The following is a 14,201-nucleotide window of genomic DNA, read 5'->3' on the forward strand; positions in this document are numbered from 1 at the left end:
CCGAGCGCCCGGCCCGTACAGAGAAAAACTCTCAAAAAAAAAAAAAAAAAAGAGCATATGCATTGAAAACAAAACCTTCAGATGCTTGTGGACAGACTTATTCTCTAATGAGAATCTGGGAAACAGAATGTTAACTTTTATTTAAATTTAGTATGAAACCAGCCTCCAAATCTAGAAGAACACTCCCAGGATCCCTAGTACAAACTCAGACTCACACTTACCCCAACCCCGACCCTCCCAGGGTAACGGTCCTCATTTTAGCACTTCTATCCGCAGAGTAGTTCAGACCACGTTGGCCAGACTGGTTCTGAACTTCCTGCATAGGAAATCGTTCAGGATGTATTCTGGTGTAGGCCTTCTTTCTTTCTACATGATGTTTGAGCAGTTCTTTGCTATTATCACATGTAACTGAGTTTCCTCATTCTCGTTATCACATAAACATACTGCAGCTTAACCATTGTACTAGTTTCAGGCATGTTAATAGTCTCCAGTTTCTAGCGATTGTGGCTGGTCCTGCTGTGGTGAACATTCTTGTACATACATGTCTTTTAGTGCCCAAGTGTGCCCATTAAGATTGGAAATACACTTAGGATAGTTGCTGTGTCATGGGTATTTGCATTAGAATCTTGAATCCTTTTTTTTTTTTTTTAACTTTTATTTATTTATTTTTTAAACTGCCAGAGGGGTACTTGTACTTATCAGAGAGAGACAGAGAGAAAGGAATGTGTCTCAATGGGGCATCATGCCACTGTTCCTCTGTTTCTCCATCCTGTCCGGATACTGGACATGCACACACTGGAGCCCAGTGTTTTTCAACCACAGAGGCCAGCATTCAAGCTGCAGTCAGCCATGTGGGATCCAACTCCCTTAACCACTAGGTTAAGGGGCTGGCCTCTTGGTGTTCTTTGTAACTTCCAGTTTCCAGAGGGATTATACCAGTGTCTACTCTCACCGGCAGCACATGGGAAGTCTTACGGGCCGTAATCGTGCTAACAAAGGTGATTTCTGAAACCAGGTCTCTGGCTTCAATACCCAGTGTTCGTTTCCTTTCACCTAAATTTTACTTGAAGGTCAGAACGTTGTAATGATTTTCTTTTATAATTGCCATGATTCTTTCTAAGATTGTCATTCTTTGTTCGTTGAGTGAGTTTGCTGTTTTATACTGGAAGACGTATCTGTGTTGAATAGTATTGAGCAGGGTTAGCAATGTTTCAGAGGCCCCACGTAAGTACTCATCTTCGTTGGACCCAGCCTCCTGTATTTTTTCTGCATGGGTAAAAAGAATGGCAGTATAATTCTTCCAAGCATGTCCCAGAAGTTCCTGAAAAAGAGAAGAAGTTAAATGGCTGCTTGTCTTGGACTGTTCCTCAAAAATAAGCAAATAAGCTATTACGGCCCAGTAGGGATAGCCTGCAGATCTCTTCCGCAAGCTGGTACGTGGCATGGGAAGGGAAGAAGGCCAGTATTGTGAGCAAGCAGAGAAAGCTGGGTGGGCTTCCTGGAAGGGCTTTAGTTTCCCATTGTTTTTTTTACTGTTAAAATTGATGTATATACAACATCGAAACTGCATGTTACCAATGTGGAATATGATATATTTAAAATATTCAATAATCATTTATACTTGCCTGACAACCTGACTGGCAGAATTGCTGAATTCCTTTAAGTCCCCACTTGATCAGGGGAGTGATTTTATACACACACACACACACATATAATATATATACAAACTACATATATACATATATACGTAGTAAGTAATGTTATCACTAAAAGCATCTGCTGAGCTGAAAATGACATAATCTGGTTACAATATATTGATTAATCAGACGACGTGTAATGGAAAAGCTAAGCTCAAAATGCTTTCAGTAATTTGCAACAACTACACGTTACTCTGATTCCCATCCTCATTTCACTTGCCTAGAATCAAATACCATGTATAGGATGATTTTCTCTGGTGAAAAACATGGCAGACTGGCAGTCCTTTGCAGTATGAGGAAGTTGGTTATGTCATAAATTCTTGTTTGAACAGTGGAAATTAGCTGATAGAAAGCAGAAGTGACAGCATATAGCAGATGGCTCATGCAATATGAAACTTACCTAGAAATAACGATTTAGCTTTTTTGAATAGCTCCAAAGTTACATGAAATTATAACAGTGTGAGAGTAGAAGAGTATTCCCTCCATTCCAAACGTTCCCACTACCAAAGGATTTCCAAAGCTGCTACTCATTTCTAAGAGCAAGAAAAACATAAAATGCCTGGGAATGAACATAACAGGAAATACTAGGACTTCTAATAATCAGAAGGCAGGAAGGTAGGCCGCCCGGTATTTACGGCCAGCTGTTACGCTAAGCACGTGAGCTGTTTATCTCTTTTGAAGCTCAGTATGCTTCTTTGTGGGAAACACAATTATTGCCTCCATTATGATGTGGGGGAACGGACGTGTAGAGGGTGGAGTTACATGCATGTATACAAACTGGCTGTAAAAAATGGAAAGACTAGGAGACTTCAATGAATACAACAAATACAGGATTAGTATTTACAGTACTGAAAATTTGAAAGAAAGAAGGAAATCAGGAAGGAAGGAAAGGAGGGAAGGAAGACGGGAGGAAGGGAAAAATCAGGACATGTGAATCTAGTGTGAAAACTGTAGGGCAAAAGACTTAGAATCGGGAATATGTCCCGACCAGTGGTAACTCTGGTACAGTCTGGCTTTTCTCAGAGTCACTTACTCTTCCATCCGTCTCTGTAACGACACTGAGCTCTTTGGCGGTAAGATTCCCGCCTCTCCATACCAGTCAAGGTTGTAAACTCTCAAGAAATACCTGTCGAATTAATTGGAATTTAGACTCATCATCTCAAATAGAAGGCTGAGGATTTTACTCCGAGGATTTAGTCTTGAAGTGTGAATTATCTGCAGGACACATTGTTGTACGTTCCTGTCAAGCTCCTCTCGTGGCGTGTCTTTCATGGATGCATTTGCCTGTAGCCTGCACGTGCGGTTTTACATTTGGGATAGGAACAGGTCCAACATGTTTCTTCCTGTCTGTTCGAGTTATATCATAGAATATTTGTATTTCCATTTTCCTAAAAAGCCCTGCTTCAAGGAAATCTGAATTAAACTTTCAAGATCTGTACATTAGAGAATAATCTTAACAGAAAGATTCTAGACTTTACAAAATAATTTTTTAAAAGTATTTTAGTTGGTTGATATATTCTTATGTGCTTTTAAACCATAAATTCATCTGCAAAACTTTGATTAGCCAGATGTTTAAGGATGTAACTCTTAGGACCAGCAGTTAGTGTAATGGCTATGTCGCTGGACTCCCATGTAGTCGACTGTGGTTTGCATCCTGGACCCGGTGGCTTAAAACTCACGCCGGGCGCATGTGTGTGCATGCCCAAGATCCCGAGAGGAGAACGGAGGAGAAGGGATTGCGGTGTGGCCATCCCCCTGGGGGGTGATTTCTCGCTCTCTGTCTCTCTGTCGCTCTCTGTCTGGCTAGTGCACGCGCCCTAGAGCAAAAACCTCTCCAAAAAAAAAGATGTAACTTTTGAGTAAATCTAAGTATCCATGTAATGTCAACATCTCATGTTAGCTACTGTGACCTACTGGAATCAGCAGGCAGCTTGGAGGCTTGTCATGTGCTCAGTGCACTGTACGGGAGCTCGCTCTGGGGGAAAGGAAACTGCAGGCCAAGGAGAAAGGCCTGGGACAGACCCTTCACTCCTAGCCCTCAGAAAGAACTGACCCTGCCAGGACCTCGATTTCTGTCTTCAGACATGAGAGAAGAGACGCCTGTTGTGTAAGCCCCTATTTTGCGGTACTTTGGTACAGCAATGCAGTGGACTAAATAGGTGATCAAAAATGAATAAAGTGCTATGTCCATCAGATCTGAGCTGTGGGATCAAAAAGTCCGTGGGGCATTTGCATCAGTATCATCTTGGAGGCTTGCCAAAACACGTCAGAGCCTTTAGGGCTGGAGCCTGGGAGTCTGAATTCTAGCGAGCATTCCAGATGATTCCTTTTGCAGATATTTATCCTGCTGTGTTCTAGGCGTGTCCTACAAGATAGGGACACGGTGCAGAACTAGACAGCCATCGTTCTCTTTGTAAGTACTGGAGATCCCCGGGTACTCATTACACTCAGAACTGAGGAAGGGAGACGGGACAGGAAAGAAGGAATGTACATTCATTTGTTGTCATTGCAAGTGTGACAGAAACTGCCCTGACCCTAGAGAGCAGACATTCAGCCCATGATTTTGGGAGGGGGGCAGGTGAGAAGCGAGGGTAAAGGGGAGGATCGGAAAGAGGTTCCTGCATGCAATTGATGCCTTGAGCTGGTTCTTGAGTAACCCGTAGGAAAGAACAAGGCGTTAATGTAACAGCACGCCTGGAGATTGTCTAGCGTTGGGGTTTTACGCTATGCCAGTACAGCTGTCGATCTGTGATCATTCTTTTCTCTGGAAGTTTCTCAAATTTAGAGCTAGACCTGACAGTCCCCAGGACACCATTGATAGAGTTGGACTGACTACCATAATAAGGAAGGTTTATATTCAAGTTAGCAAATTCCTACTGCCCTTAACTCCTTGAGGGCCACCCCACACTACCCCCTGGGTGCTTACTGGTTGATGCCTGGACGGTATTGGTCATAAGATGTTTTCCGAATGTCTCCATCGAAGAAGTGCATGCTAGGTCAACCTGAGCTCACACAGCCCTTTCCCGCCTTCTCTGTCGTCCTGTCGTAACACGGACTGCCTCTTTTGCTAGGTTAGTAGTCACTGAGCTCAGTGGTGTGGCCGCCACACAGTCCCTGTAGTTCCAGGCTGTCTGTTGTGGCATTATCACACCCCGTTTGTTTCCACCAGGCACTTCCTACACTTTCACACTGCAGTCTCATTCTGGGGAAACACGTTAAAACACCTAAGAATAATAGATGTGTAAGCTCCATGCCGTTTGTAAATTCATGTGTTTAGTCACCGGAAAGTTTTTACATGTTGGTAATTATGAAAGGGTGCTCATGTCTGAAACTGAGAGAGAAACTGCATTTTTGAATTATTGCCCAAAACAGAAGAGAATGGTTAATTTAGCTTTTAATCTTTAGATTGATTTTTGGCCAGAAACTAGCTAAATATTTGAAACTCGTGTCGCTGGGCGTAGAGTCATCGTGCTAGTGGCCAAATATGTTCTCTATGGACCCGAGAAAGAATAATCACAGTTGATTGATACCTCACATGAAATTCCAAGAGCAAGATAAGTTAACGTAAGTTATCTGGTGTTAATAATTTAATACAGTACTGAGCGAGATGGACATCTGACAATCAGTCACGCACGTTTGGTTCCAGAGTGCTAGTGGGTACGAGCCCACTTAGCCCTCTGGGGCAGCCAGTTAGGATATAAAGCGTTTTCCAGGAATTGTGTTCGTTTTCCCAGGACCTCACCAGCCCAGCCCCATTTGTTTGTGGTTGATGAAATCATAGCATCTGGACTTTTTAGGGGGAAACTTAAAAAAAAAAAAAAGCCAACTATTACATCAACTGAGAAAAAATGATCATGGAGCAGGACATTAGCGGCCATTTTTTTCTATTTCATGCTATTCCTTTACTTTTCATCCCACCTTGAAGTGCATCTTCCTGGTCAGGAGGCCAAAAGTGAATGATAAGACCCTGGTAGATAAGCTGCAGAGAATATTCAGTCTCTAAGAGCATTTGTGCAAACCGCCTTATTTTACTGATGAGAGCATGGAGCCTCGGGGTGCAGAGCCTCGGGGTGCAGAGCCACTCAACTCAAATCTCACGCTTCATATTGGCAGTCTCAGTCCTGTAAGGGCAGACCCCAGACTGAGAGGCCCTGCCCTTCTCACCACACTGGGGCTTCTCAGTTTAACCTTAGTAAGCCAGGGAAACTTTTTTCTAAGTTAATAAGGAAGTTACTTCCTGTAAATCCCGGTCATATAAATTTAATTTCACACTTAAATTCTAAAGCCTATCAGACCCAAAAAGGCTATGTGTACAACATGTCCTGACTCTACGAAATGGCAGATACTGGCAATGAAATCCTAAAGGCCCCAGCTAACCGTGTGCCAGTGCCAAGTTAAATGACGGTCATGCCGATACGGTGTTAATTCCAAGAGTAACCCAGTGAGGCAGCGGCTTTTGCCGTTCTCCATTCGCCAGTGAAGCTTAGAGAAGCTGCTTGCCCAGGTCCCAGAGCAGACGAGTGGGAACTCGAACCCGGGTAAAAGAGCCCATGGCCTTCAGCTCCACCATGCACTGCCATGTCTCTTACTTGAACGAGTGTCCATTACAGTCCAGGTGGCGACTGTAACAGTACAACTACCGCAGTAATAGTCCTGGAATCACTCTGTGAATCTGCTGCAAGTCCGGTGCGACACTAAGCCTGTCACATGTGTTAACACAGGTCAAACGGTCCCCGCTTCCCAGTGAGGAACTGACGGCCAGAGAGTTTGACGAATGCTCGTCGTTTACCCAGAGAGGTCAGCCTCTTGTTAGCTGCATTCTCGCACGGAGCCCACGGTCTTCGTTTACTGTCGTGGGCCTGCCTGGGCCTTCCGAGCCCTCTGTCTGCACACCTGCCTGCACCGTGGGCTCGCCGTGGAGCCTGCTCGGAAACAGTTTGTGACGCCATGGCAGTGGACAGGTAGTCTGCTCAAGTCCTGGGTCCGATCCTCACTGCACCTCGGCCGTGACCCGGCTCTACCCTGAGGTGACTTCAGTTTATCGTCTCTGACCCAATATTTGTGGAATTTTTTGATATTCAAAAGACATTTCAGATAACATTCAGATGAACCATTCTCTAATTACCCAGTTTTGGGACAATGACTCACGGACACCTCCATCAATTTGCTGCAATTACTAAGGGCCTAACATACGGAAAGAAAGCAGGATGGTTTGGGGGAAATGTTTCAGTCATCACAGCGGACAGCCCGTGACCTCTCGGCAAATGCTGAAGCCCGAATTGGAAGAGAGATTTCTTTCAAGTCCAGAGGGAAGTCCAGGGGAGGAGGGGGCACTTCTCTGGCTCTTGCAGGCTTGCAGGTCTTGCAGGCTCCCTCTGAGGCATCCTTAGTGCCCTCAGGAAGGGGAAAGGGAAAGGGAGCGGCAAAGGCGAACTCCACATTTTCCACTCTGCATCAGCCAGGATAAGACCTGGGTGAGCCTGGACCCCCGAGGACCGCACAGCTCCTTGCTCCTTCCTGGCAGCGGGGACCTGTGGGGTACTCGGTAGTCACAGCCCTGAGCACACAGATGACTGCCACCTCAGGTCCCTTGGGAAGAAGGCCGTCAGTAACCCGGCGGTGCGGAGGTGACCGTCGCCCTGATGGAACCAGGCTGGTCTGCAGCGCCTCCCTGGGTCACAGGCCACTCAGGATTGCCAAGCATTGGCTGCTGAGCTTTCTTGGGAGGCAGAAGTTATTTACTCTGGGAGAAAATACTCTGCTTCTGAGCCTTGCCCATCTTCTCCTGTTCCTGAACTGGACCCCAACTTAGGGTAGGCAGCTTGAAGTGGAGAAAGCTACACGGCAGATACTGTTTTAAACACCAGAGTCATGTACGAATTCAATTTACGGGTATGCAAAAAGAGAAAGAAAAGGAAGGAAGGAAGGAAGGAAGGAAGGAAGGAAGGAAGGAAGGAAGGAAGGGAGGGGAAAGAGGCAATTACAATACTGTTCCATATTCTACAACTAGAAAAATCTATTTGCAAAATGTATGGGGCTAAAAATGTCCTTTTGGGCTCCCATAGATCTACTGTGGAGAAACGTGTTAGGACGCAGGGCAGGACAGCTTTACAGAGATAGTAGTTCACGCGTCCCCTGCGTCACACCCATCTAGAGTTAAGCTGAGGGCTTAGGGACAGTCTTAAACAAATTTAGTCAGTTTAAAAATCATACTGACGTGATGGGTCCGGGTTTCATGCCACCCGATTTCTACCAGAAACTGTTTAAATCGCAGCTGTGAAAAATCTGGGGAGGCCTATGGCTCTCTTAGATACTATATTGTTTCTTAATTGCAATCACCTCCTTCTTCCTCACTTCCGCACAGCACGTCCTTGATTTTCCAGAAGTTAGATGATGAGGATGATTTTTTTATGCTCTTGTCACCCTCATGTTTTCTGCTAGCTTTTTGTGATTACACACAGGGCTTCCCCTTCATTTTTAGAAACATGAACAATTACTGAAAAACAGAATGCGTGCCTGTCATTTAGAACAATGTTACATCTCTATTATTTAATAGCAAAGTATATTATCTCTGGGTGTAACAGGCCCTGTTAATGCCCGACCTGACATTGGACCAAAGAGGAGAGCAACACTTACATAACTTCTTCTTCTTTTTCGGCCATAGGATGTAGGTGCAGGAGAGAGAGGAGAAAGTACCTTCCAATGGAGTGTGATCAAAACACAATCCCCCTTTTTCCCTTTTCTCATCCTGTCAAGATTTTGGGCACTCACACCCGCATGCCTGGCATGTTTTTCAAGCTGCCAGAGCTGGGATTCAAGCCTCAGTCAGCATGTGGGATCCTGCTCCCTACACACGGCTTCACCATGTGCCACAGGGCTGGCCCTGTACGCTTTGTTCTTAAATGGAAAATATCTGTCCTTTCTTCTCCACGTAGTCTACCTGTGGATCTTCTGGTACACGGTCGATCTAGCTCAGTGACTCGGGAGGCTGCTGAGTAACGCCTGGGAGACCTGCAGCTACCCAGGGGAGGCTCAGGCTAGAGAGTGAAGAGATGGAATTGAATGGAACTTCCAGGAACTGTTTGTAACAGTTTACTTATGAGGAGATTAAAAAAAAAAAAACTGTGGGGAAATGGAAATGAAGAGTGAGTTTACTTTGGTGTAAGACTCCTTACAAATCCATGCATAGTTGTTTATAACACACACTTTCCGTGTACTTTGAGGACCCCGTTACGCACATTCAGGATAACGTTCCCCAAATGGGAATGAGGACGCTAGTGTAACTGCGTCTTTGTGTTACCTGGATCATCTCGACTGGGTAGGATGCTTCCTGTGCGCGGAAAGGCACGTCCACTCTCTGGACCAGTAGCGCTAGGTGGAGACCTTCTTGCCCAAAGTGATGCTCCAGGGCCTCCTTGACCTGCTGCTTCACATGCATCCTGCTCATCCTGCTGTGCGGGTACCCTGGCGTGTCCAGCACCTGCACCTGCAGGGTGATCTCTTGTCCCCTTCGACGCATGAAGCTGCGAAGGTGACAGCTGCGGCCCAGGCTGCACTCGCTGGTCACAGAACCTGGAGCAAACCTGCTAGGGAAGTCAAGGCTGCCCAGCAGCACGTTCCCGGCAGAACTTTTCCCACTCTGAGTCGTGCCGAAGAGGGCCAGGTTGATGATCATCTTGTTGGGGTCTGTCATGCTGTGGGTAAGTAAAGGCCCAGCATAAGCAGGGAGGCGGCTGCACTCCCCCAGTGGAAGGCTTCTTCCCTGGGCGGGAGCTTTCCAAGTTCTGCCTTTGATTTGCTAACACGTGGAGGAGTGCCTGGATAGTGAGATGCCCCTGTGGCTACAGGGAAGATGGAAATAATACCAGTAGTTTACCGTGGGAAAGGAGAGGGAAGTCAGATACAGATGAGAAGGGGGTGAAGGCAGTGATGGCAGGAAAGTGAGGGGGAAGCCCAAGTTACATTAAGGTAATGTGAGCGTGTGAGTGAAGCAGGAGCACCTCCATTTGAACCCCTCTCTATTGGAAACTCACTTTCTCCTTTTGCCTAGAGTAAACAGAGTGATTGACATTCCTACTCTCTTGCTAAATAACTCCAAACTCCCTACCCTAAGATGTTCCTTAGTGATAGAATAATCAGTCGCCAAACCCCTTGTCCTAGCCATAAAGGCCATTAAGATTCCATTGTGTTTAGGTAGGGATGGAACATACCCTTAGGAACGATTAACCTGCTTGATCTGGCTTCCGTAACTGCTTATTCATAGGAATCTCCACTCTGTCCCCTTGTCACCTCCCCCTCCTCAATGAGCACTGCTCCCATCATGTCAACCCAAATGTGGTTTTTGCCTTTATAAACTCTCTCCCTACACTCGGGGCTGCTGGGTTTTTGAGACATGAGTGCTCCCGCAGTCGCCGGCTTATTAACCCATAAAACTCTGGTAAATTTGGCTGCGTCTGGACGTTCTCTTATTTCTGGCTGATTAGATAACAGTAGGAGAAACATAAATGCATCAACGTGGTAGCTGAATTGGGTGAGGAGGCAGGGAGGCTCACTCTTGAAGTAGGAAGAGAATTGCAGAAGAACCCGCCCTTCTGTATTTATTAGCCACACTCTCCACCGCCCTGCTTCCCCACCCTTTGAATACACAAGTGGCATCTGCAAAAAATCATTTGTCCCAAATGCTTCTCTTCTATGAAATATGAGTAATGTCAAAGAAGACTTCTGTTTTTGTTTGCCAGATATTTTTTACAACCAGGCAACATTTTAATGAAAATGAGAACTACTTGTAATTTCTATTATGAGAAAATTAATAAATTATCTCATGGTTCAACATAATAAGATGTTGACTCTTTAATAAAATAAGGCCCAAAACATCAGGCAGCTCAATTAGGAGGAGAGAGGATCTTGGGAGAGTCTGTCCTGTCAATGATTAAGTGCAGCCAGACTTTGGGACAGACCATTGTCCCTTGTAGCATTTGAAGATCATCAATTATTTTCATTAGAGTGATAAGCAGAGCTACTGGCCAATTGCAAAATGTGCTCAGTCTGCTGATTCAGAAATAAAGACATTTTAATATTGCATATCTATTACAAGCTTATAACTTGTAACTATTACACGGGTGTTTTTTTATCCTTTAGTGCCCCCATCCCAGTATCTCCAGATCCTAATGTGAACACCTCAAAGAAGTTTCATATTTCCATAAGCAACAAAAAGAAAAGGAAAAGCAAAACTCTTACTGGAACACTCCTTGCGTTGACACCCGCTCAACCGGCCCCTTAGTTGTGTTGACCACACTGAAATGCAGTCGACTCCTTTGCACTCTTGAGTCTTGTGAGCAATATTTCAGAAACTGCAGTTCCAGCCCATTCGCTGCGACACTCACTTTTCCAGTCTTGAAGGTGCTTTCTCCATAAAGACGTCCCTTGAGCTGGCACAGTGGTTCTTGGCATGAACTTTAGCCTTCTGACGGTGTGTGTTACCGTGCCACTCTGGGACTGTCACCGTGTGTATTTCTTTAGTTAATTTATTACTGGACATCCTCTTCATGAAAGATTAGTCATCTTCCTCTAATCAGCATGGACTGTTTTCTTTCTCCTGAGAGACTTAACCTTCTAAGAGGTACTTTTTGAAACCTCTATTTCCTGGATTAAATTCTATGATTTCATGTGTTTCCAGTAGGTAACAAATTATCTATCAAATAAAGAGTGGTAAGTAGTAAACAGAAACTAGCAAGTATTATAGATTTTTCCATTTTAATTGATGAATACCCTATCGCAGCTTCATGAGAAATTGTAATAGATATTTAACATATGTACAACAGATAGATACCAACTTTAAAATAAAGTTTAGTTGAAAATTTTAGTTTAAAATTTAGTTCAAAAAATCCTCTAAGGGAACTCTTTTTGGTTATTTCCATATAATTGAAATTTATTATCTTATCCAAATTGATGAAACCAATGGCATGCTTATATAGTAACCATGTTGGTCAATGAGGGCATATTTAATTCTTGTTTTTGAATGAGAGAGAGAGGTAAAGAGATAGAGAGAGAAGGAGGAGGAGGCGAATGAGAAAGGGCTGAGTATTTTGGACAGGGTCTCACCATTGTGATCCTCTGCCCAGCCTCAATTAGCTAGGTGTCTTGGCTGGCGCTACTGGGCCCAGTTTGTTCGGGTTGCTACAAAATCCCGAATTTCATGTGTAGTCAGTCCCTGCCTCTGTGATGCCGTGGTCGGGCCATGAGAATGTATTTAAGAAAAGGGATACAGTGAACTCTAACTTGAAGTCAAATACATTTTTCCCCTTAAAAACTTGGGTCTTCTTTTATTACTGAAAGCTCAAGTTTGATTTTATTTTTTAACTTCTTAATGTATTAGCCATACTTTCCAAAGTGCTGTGTTAGTGTGTAAGACGTAGAAAGATCGGGTTGGTTATGTTCTGGCCCATCTTCACTCTCTCTCGGAAAGTATATGAAGCATGTAGGGACTCAGAGACATCTGGCCTGCCTTCTGACTTCATGGGCAGACAGTTAAAGTTTTCTTCCGGGGAGGATCTGACAAGGAAAAGGAGCTGGACCCACTCCTCTGACAAGCATGCTGGTTTTCCTGAATGAAGCAGAGGGACTCTCCCCCAGGGGGCAGTAGCAGCCTGTCTCCTAAGAAGTGATTTCTGAACCAGAATTTAGTTTAATTTTCTTCCTTAAAGCATAAGCTAACATTCTTCAACAATTTATGACAATACATGCTAATTGCATAGAAGATTTTTTTTTTGGAAAAAGGGCAAAGCCAATCCTTCCTTTTTCTGCTCCTTACAGAACACAGCAGGCATAGGAGGCCTTTAGGTTTTCAAACACTTCACTTCAAAGTCATGCATAGTAGTAACCGTTTGTGAAATGCAATCGTTCACCGTTTAAAAATAAAGCTCAAAGTTCATAGCCATGATTATAAATTCCAAGAAACTACAATTTTTAGATAATTTCTCATTGGTGTACTAGAAGTTTTAGGATTGAGTCAACTTACAAGATCTTACTGAAGGGTAATTTATAACTATTAGAGGATGTTGAAAGATTGAACAGTCTTTAAAAATTGTTAATTTTTTTGAGTCAAAGTGAAAGAGTAATTAAAAAAAATATCCTTTAACTGACTTGGCTAAGTATTATATAGTAGGAATTTTTTTTAAAAAAATTCTCCTTTAATAGCTGGCTCCAGAATTTCTCTTAGGAAAGAAATGTCTTTGAGAAAAACGTTTGATTAACTAAGGCTGAAAAGGGGATCCTCAGAATGCGAGTCAAACTCATGAAAACAACAGCCAATTTGCTGGCAAGTGGGGAAGGACCACAGAGAGCAGAGATCGGGGTATGAAAGCAGGGAGGAGGAGAATAAAAACTGTAACATTATACAGTGTTAGGAGGCTGTGCATCTACATTCTGGAAATGGAAGTGGCTCAGGGATTGTATCAGGGTGGATATAGCTAAGGTTCAGATTGAAGTTATTTGCAATTTTGAGTGTAAAGTCAGTCACATTCTGATTCCTTGGATGAAAGTGGCTTTTAATTTTTGTTTTGCTTTTGGTTGCTGTTTTGCATTTTATTTTATTTTGATGGAAATGAATGGAAAGGTCTGAGGTCCATCCCCACCCCCTGCCATTAGCGCAGGACAGGGACCACACCTGTTGGAGATTGCAGGGTGACAGCTGAACTAAACGAATCCAGAAGAGGCAGGAGGTGGAAGCTAGGATGCCACTAGTCCTCAAGAACTCGTAGGAACCCTTGGGAATACATCAGACTTCCGAAATTAATGAAATGAGCTATTTTGTGGGCAAGGTGATTCTAGATAATGAGTAACTGCTGTATTTCGAATCATGTGCATGTGCACATGCGTATATTCACGTGTGTGTATACGGGTGGTCCTTGACCCATGATGGGGTTACATCCTGATAAACTTACTATCGTAAGCTGAAAATGTCATAAGTCAGAAATGGATTGAACATATTTAACCTACTAAACATCACAGCTCAACCTAGCCTACCTTAAATGTGCTCAGAACACTTACATCAACCTATAGTTGGGTAAAATCATCTAACACAAAGACTATTTTGGAACAAAGCGTTAACTGTCTCATGTAATGTGTTGAAAACTAGTGAAAGGGAAAAACAGAATGGTTGCGTGGGTACTGCAACTACAGTTTCTATTGAATATGTATGGCCTTTCCTGCCAGCATAAAGTCGAAATCCTGTAATTAAAACTGTAGCAGGCCAGGGACCAGCAGTTAGCGTAATGGCTATGTTGCTGGACTCCCACATAGTCGACCGCGGTTCGAGTCCCAGACCCGGTGGCTTAAACTCACACCAGGTGCATGTGCGTGCGTGCCCAAGATCCCGAGAGGAGAATGGAGGAGAAGGGATTGCGGCGTGGCCATCCCTCCTGGGGGGTGATTTCTTGCTTTCTGTCTCTCTGTCTCTCTGTCTCTCTCTGTCCGGCGAGTGCATGTGCCCTATAGCAAAAAAAA

At 44.1% G+C, this 14,201-nt stretch overlaps 1 protein-coding gene across 1 annotated transcript; it reads right to left on the minus strand.

Annotated features, from left to right (window-relative positions):
- Positions 1 to 433: 433 nt before the first annotated feature.
- Positions 434 to 11,156, minus strand: GIMD1 (GIMAP family P-loop NTPase domain containing 1). The gene is made up of 3 exons (XM_006151170.3): positions 10,935 to 11,156; positions 8,998 to 9,391; positions 434 to 1,321 (listed from the first exon to the last, which is right to left on the minus strand). The coding sequence occupies exons 2-3, from the start codon at positions 9,388 to 9,390 to the stop codon at positions 1,061 to 1,063; spliced, it is 654 nt and encodes a 217-aa protein (XP_006151232.1). The 5' UTR covers position 9,391; positions 10,935 to 11,156; the 3' UTR covers positions 434 to 1,060.
- Positions 11,157 to 14,201: the final 3,045 nt, after the last annotated feature.

This window comes from Tupaia chinensis, unplaced genomic scaffold (assembly GCF_000334495.1).
Source record: "Tupaia chinensis unplaced genomic scaffold, TupChi_1.0 Scaffold000315_1, whole genome shotgun sequence".
NCBI lineage: Eukaryota > Metazoa > Chordata > Mammalia > Scandentia > Tupaiidae > Tupaia > Tupaia belangeri.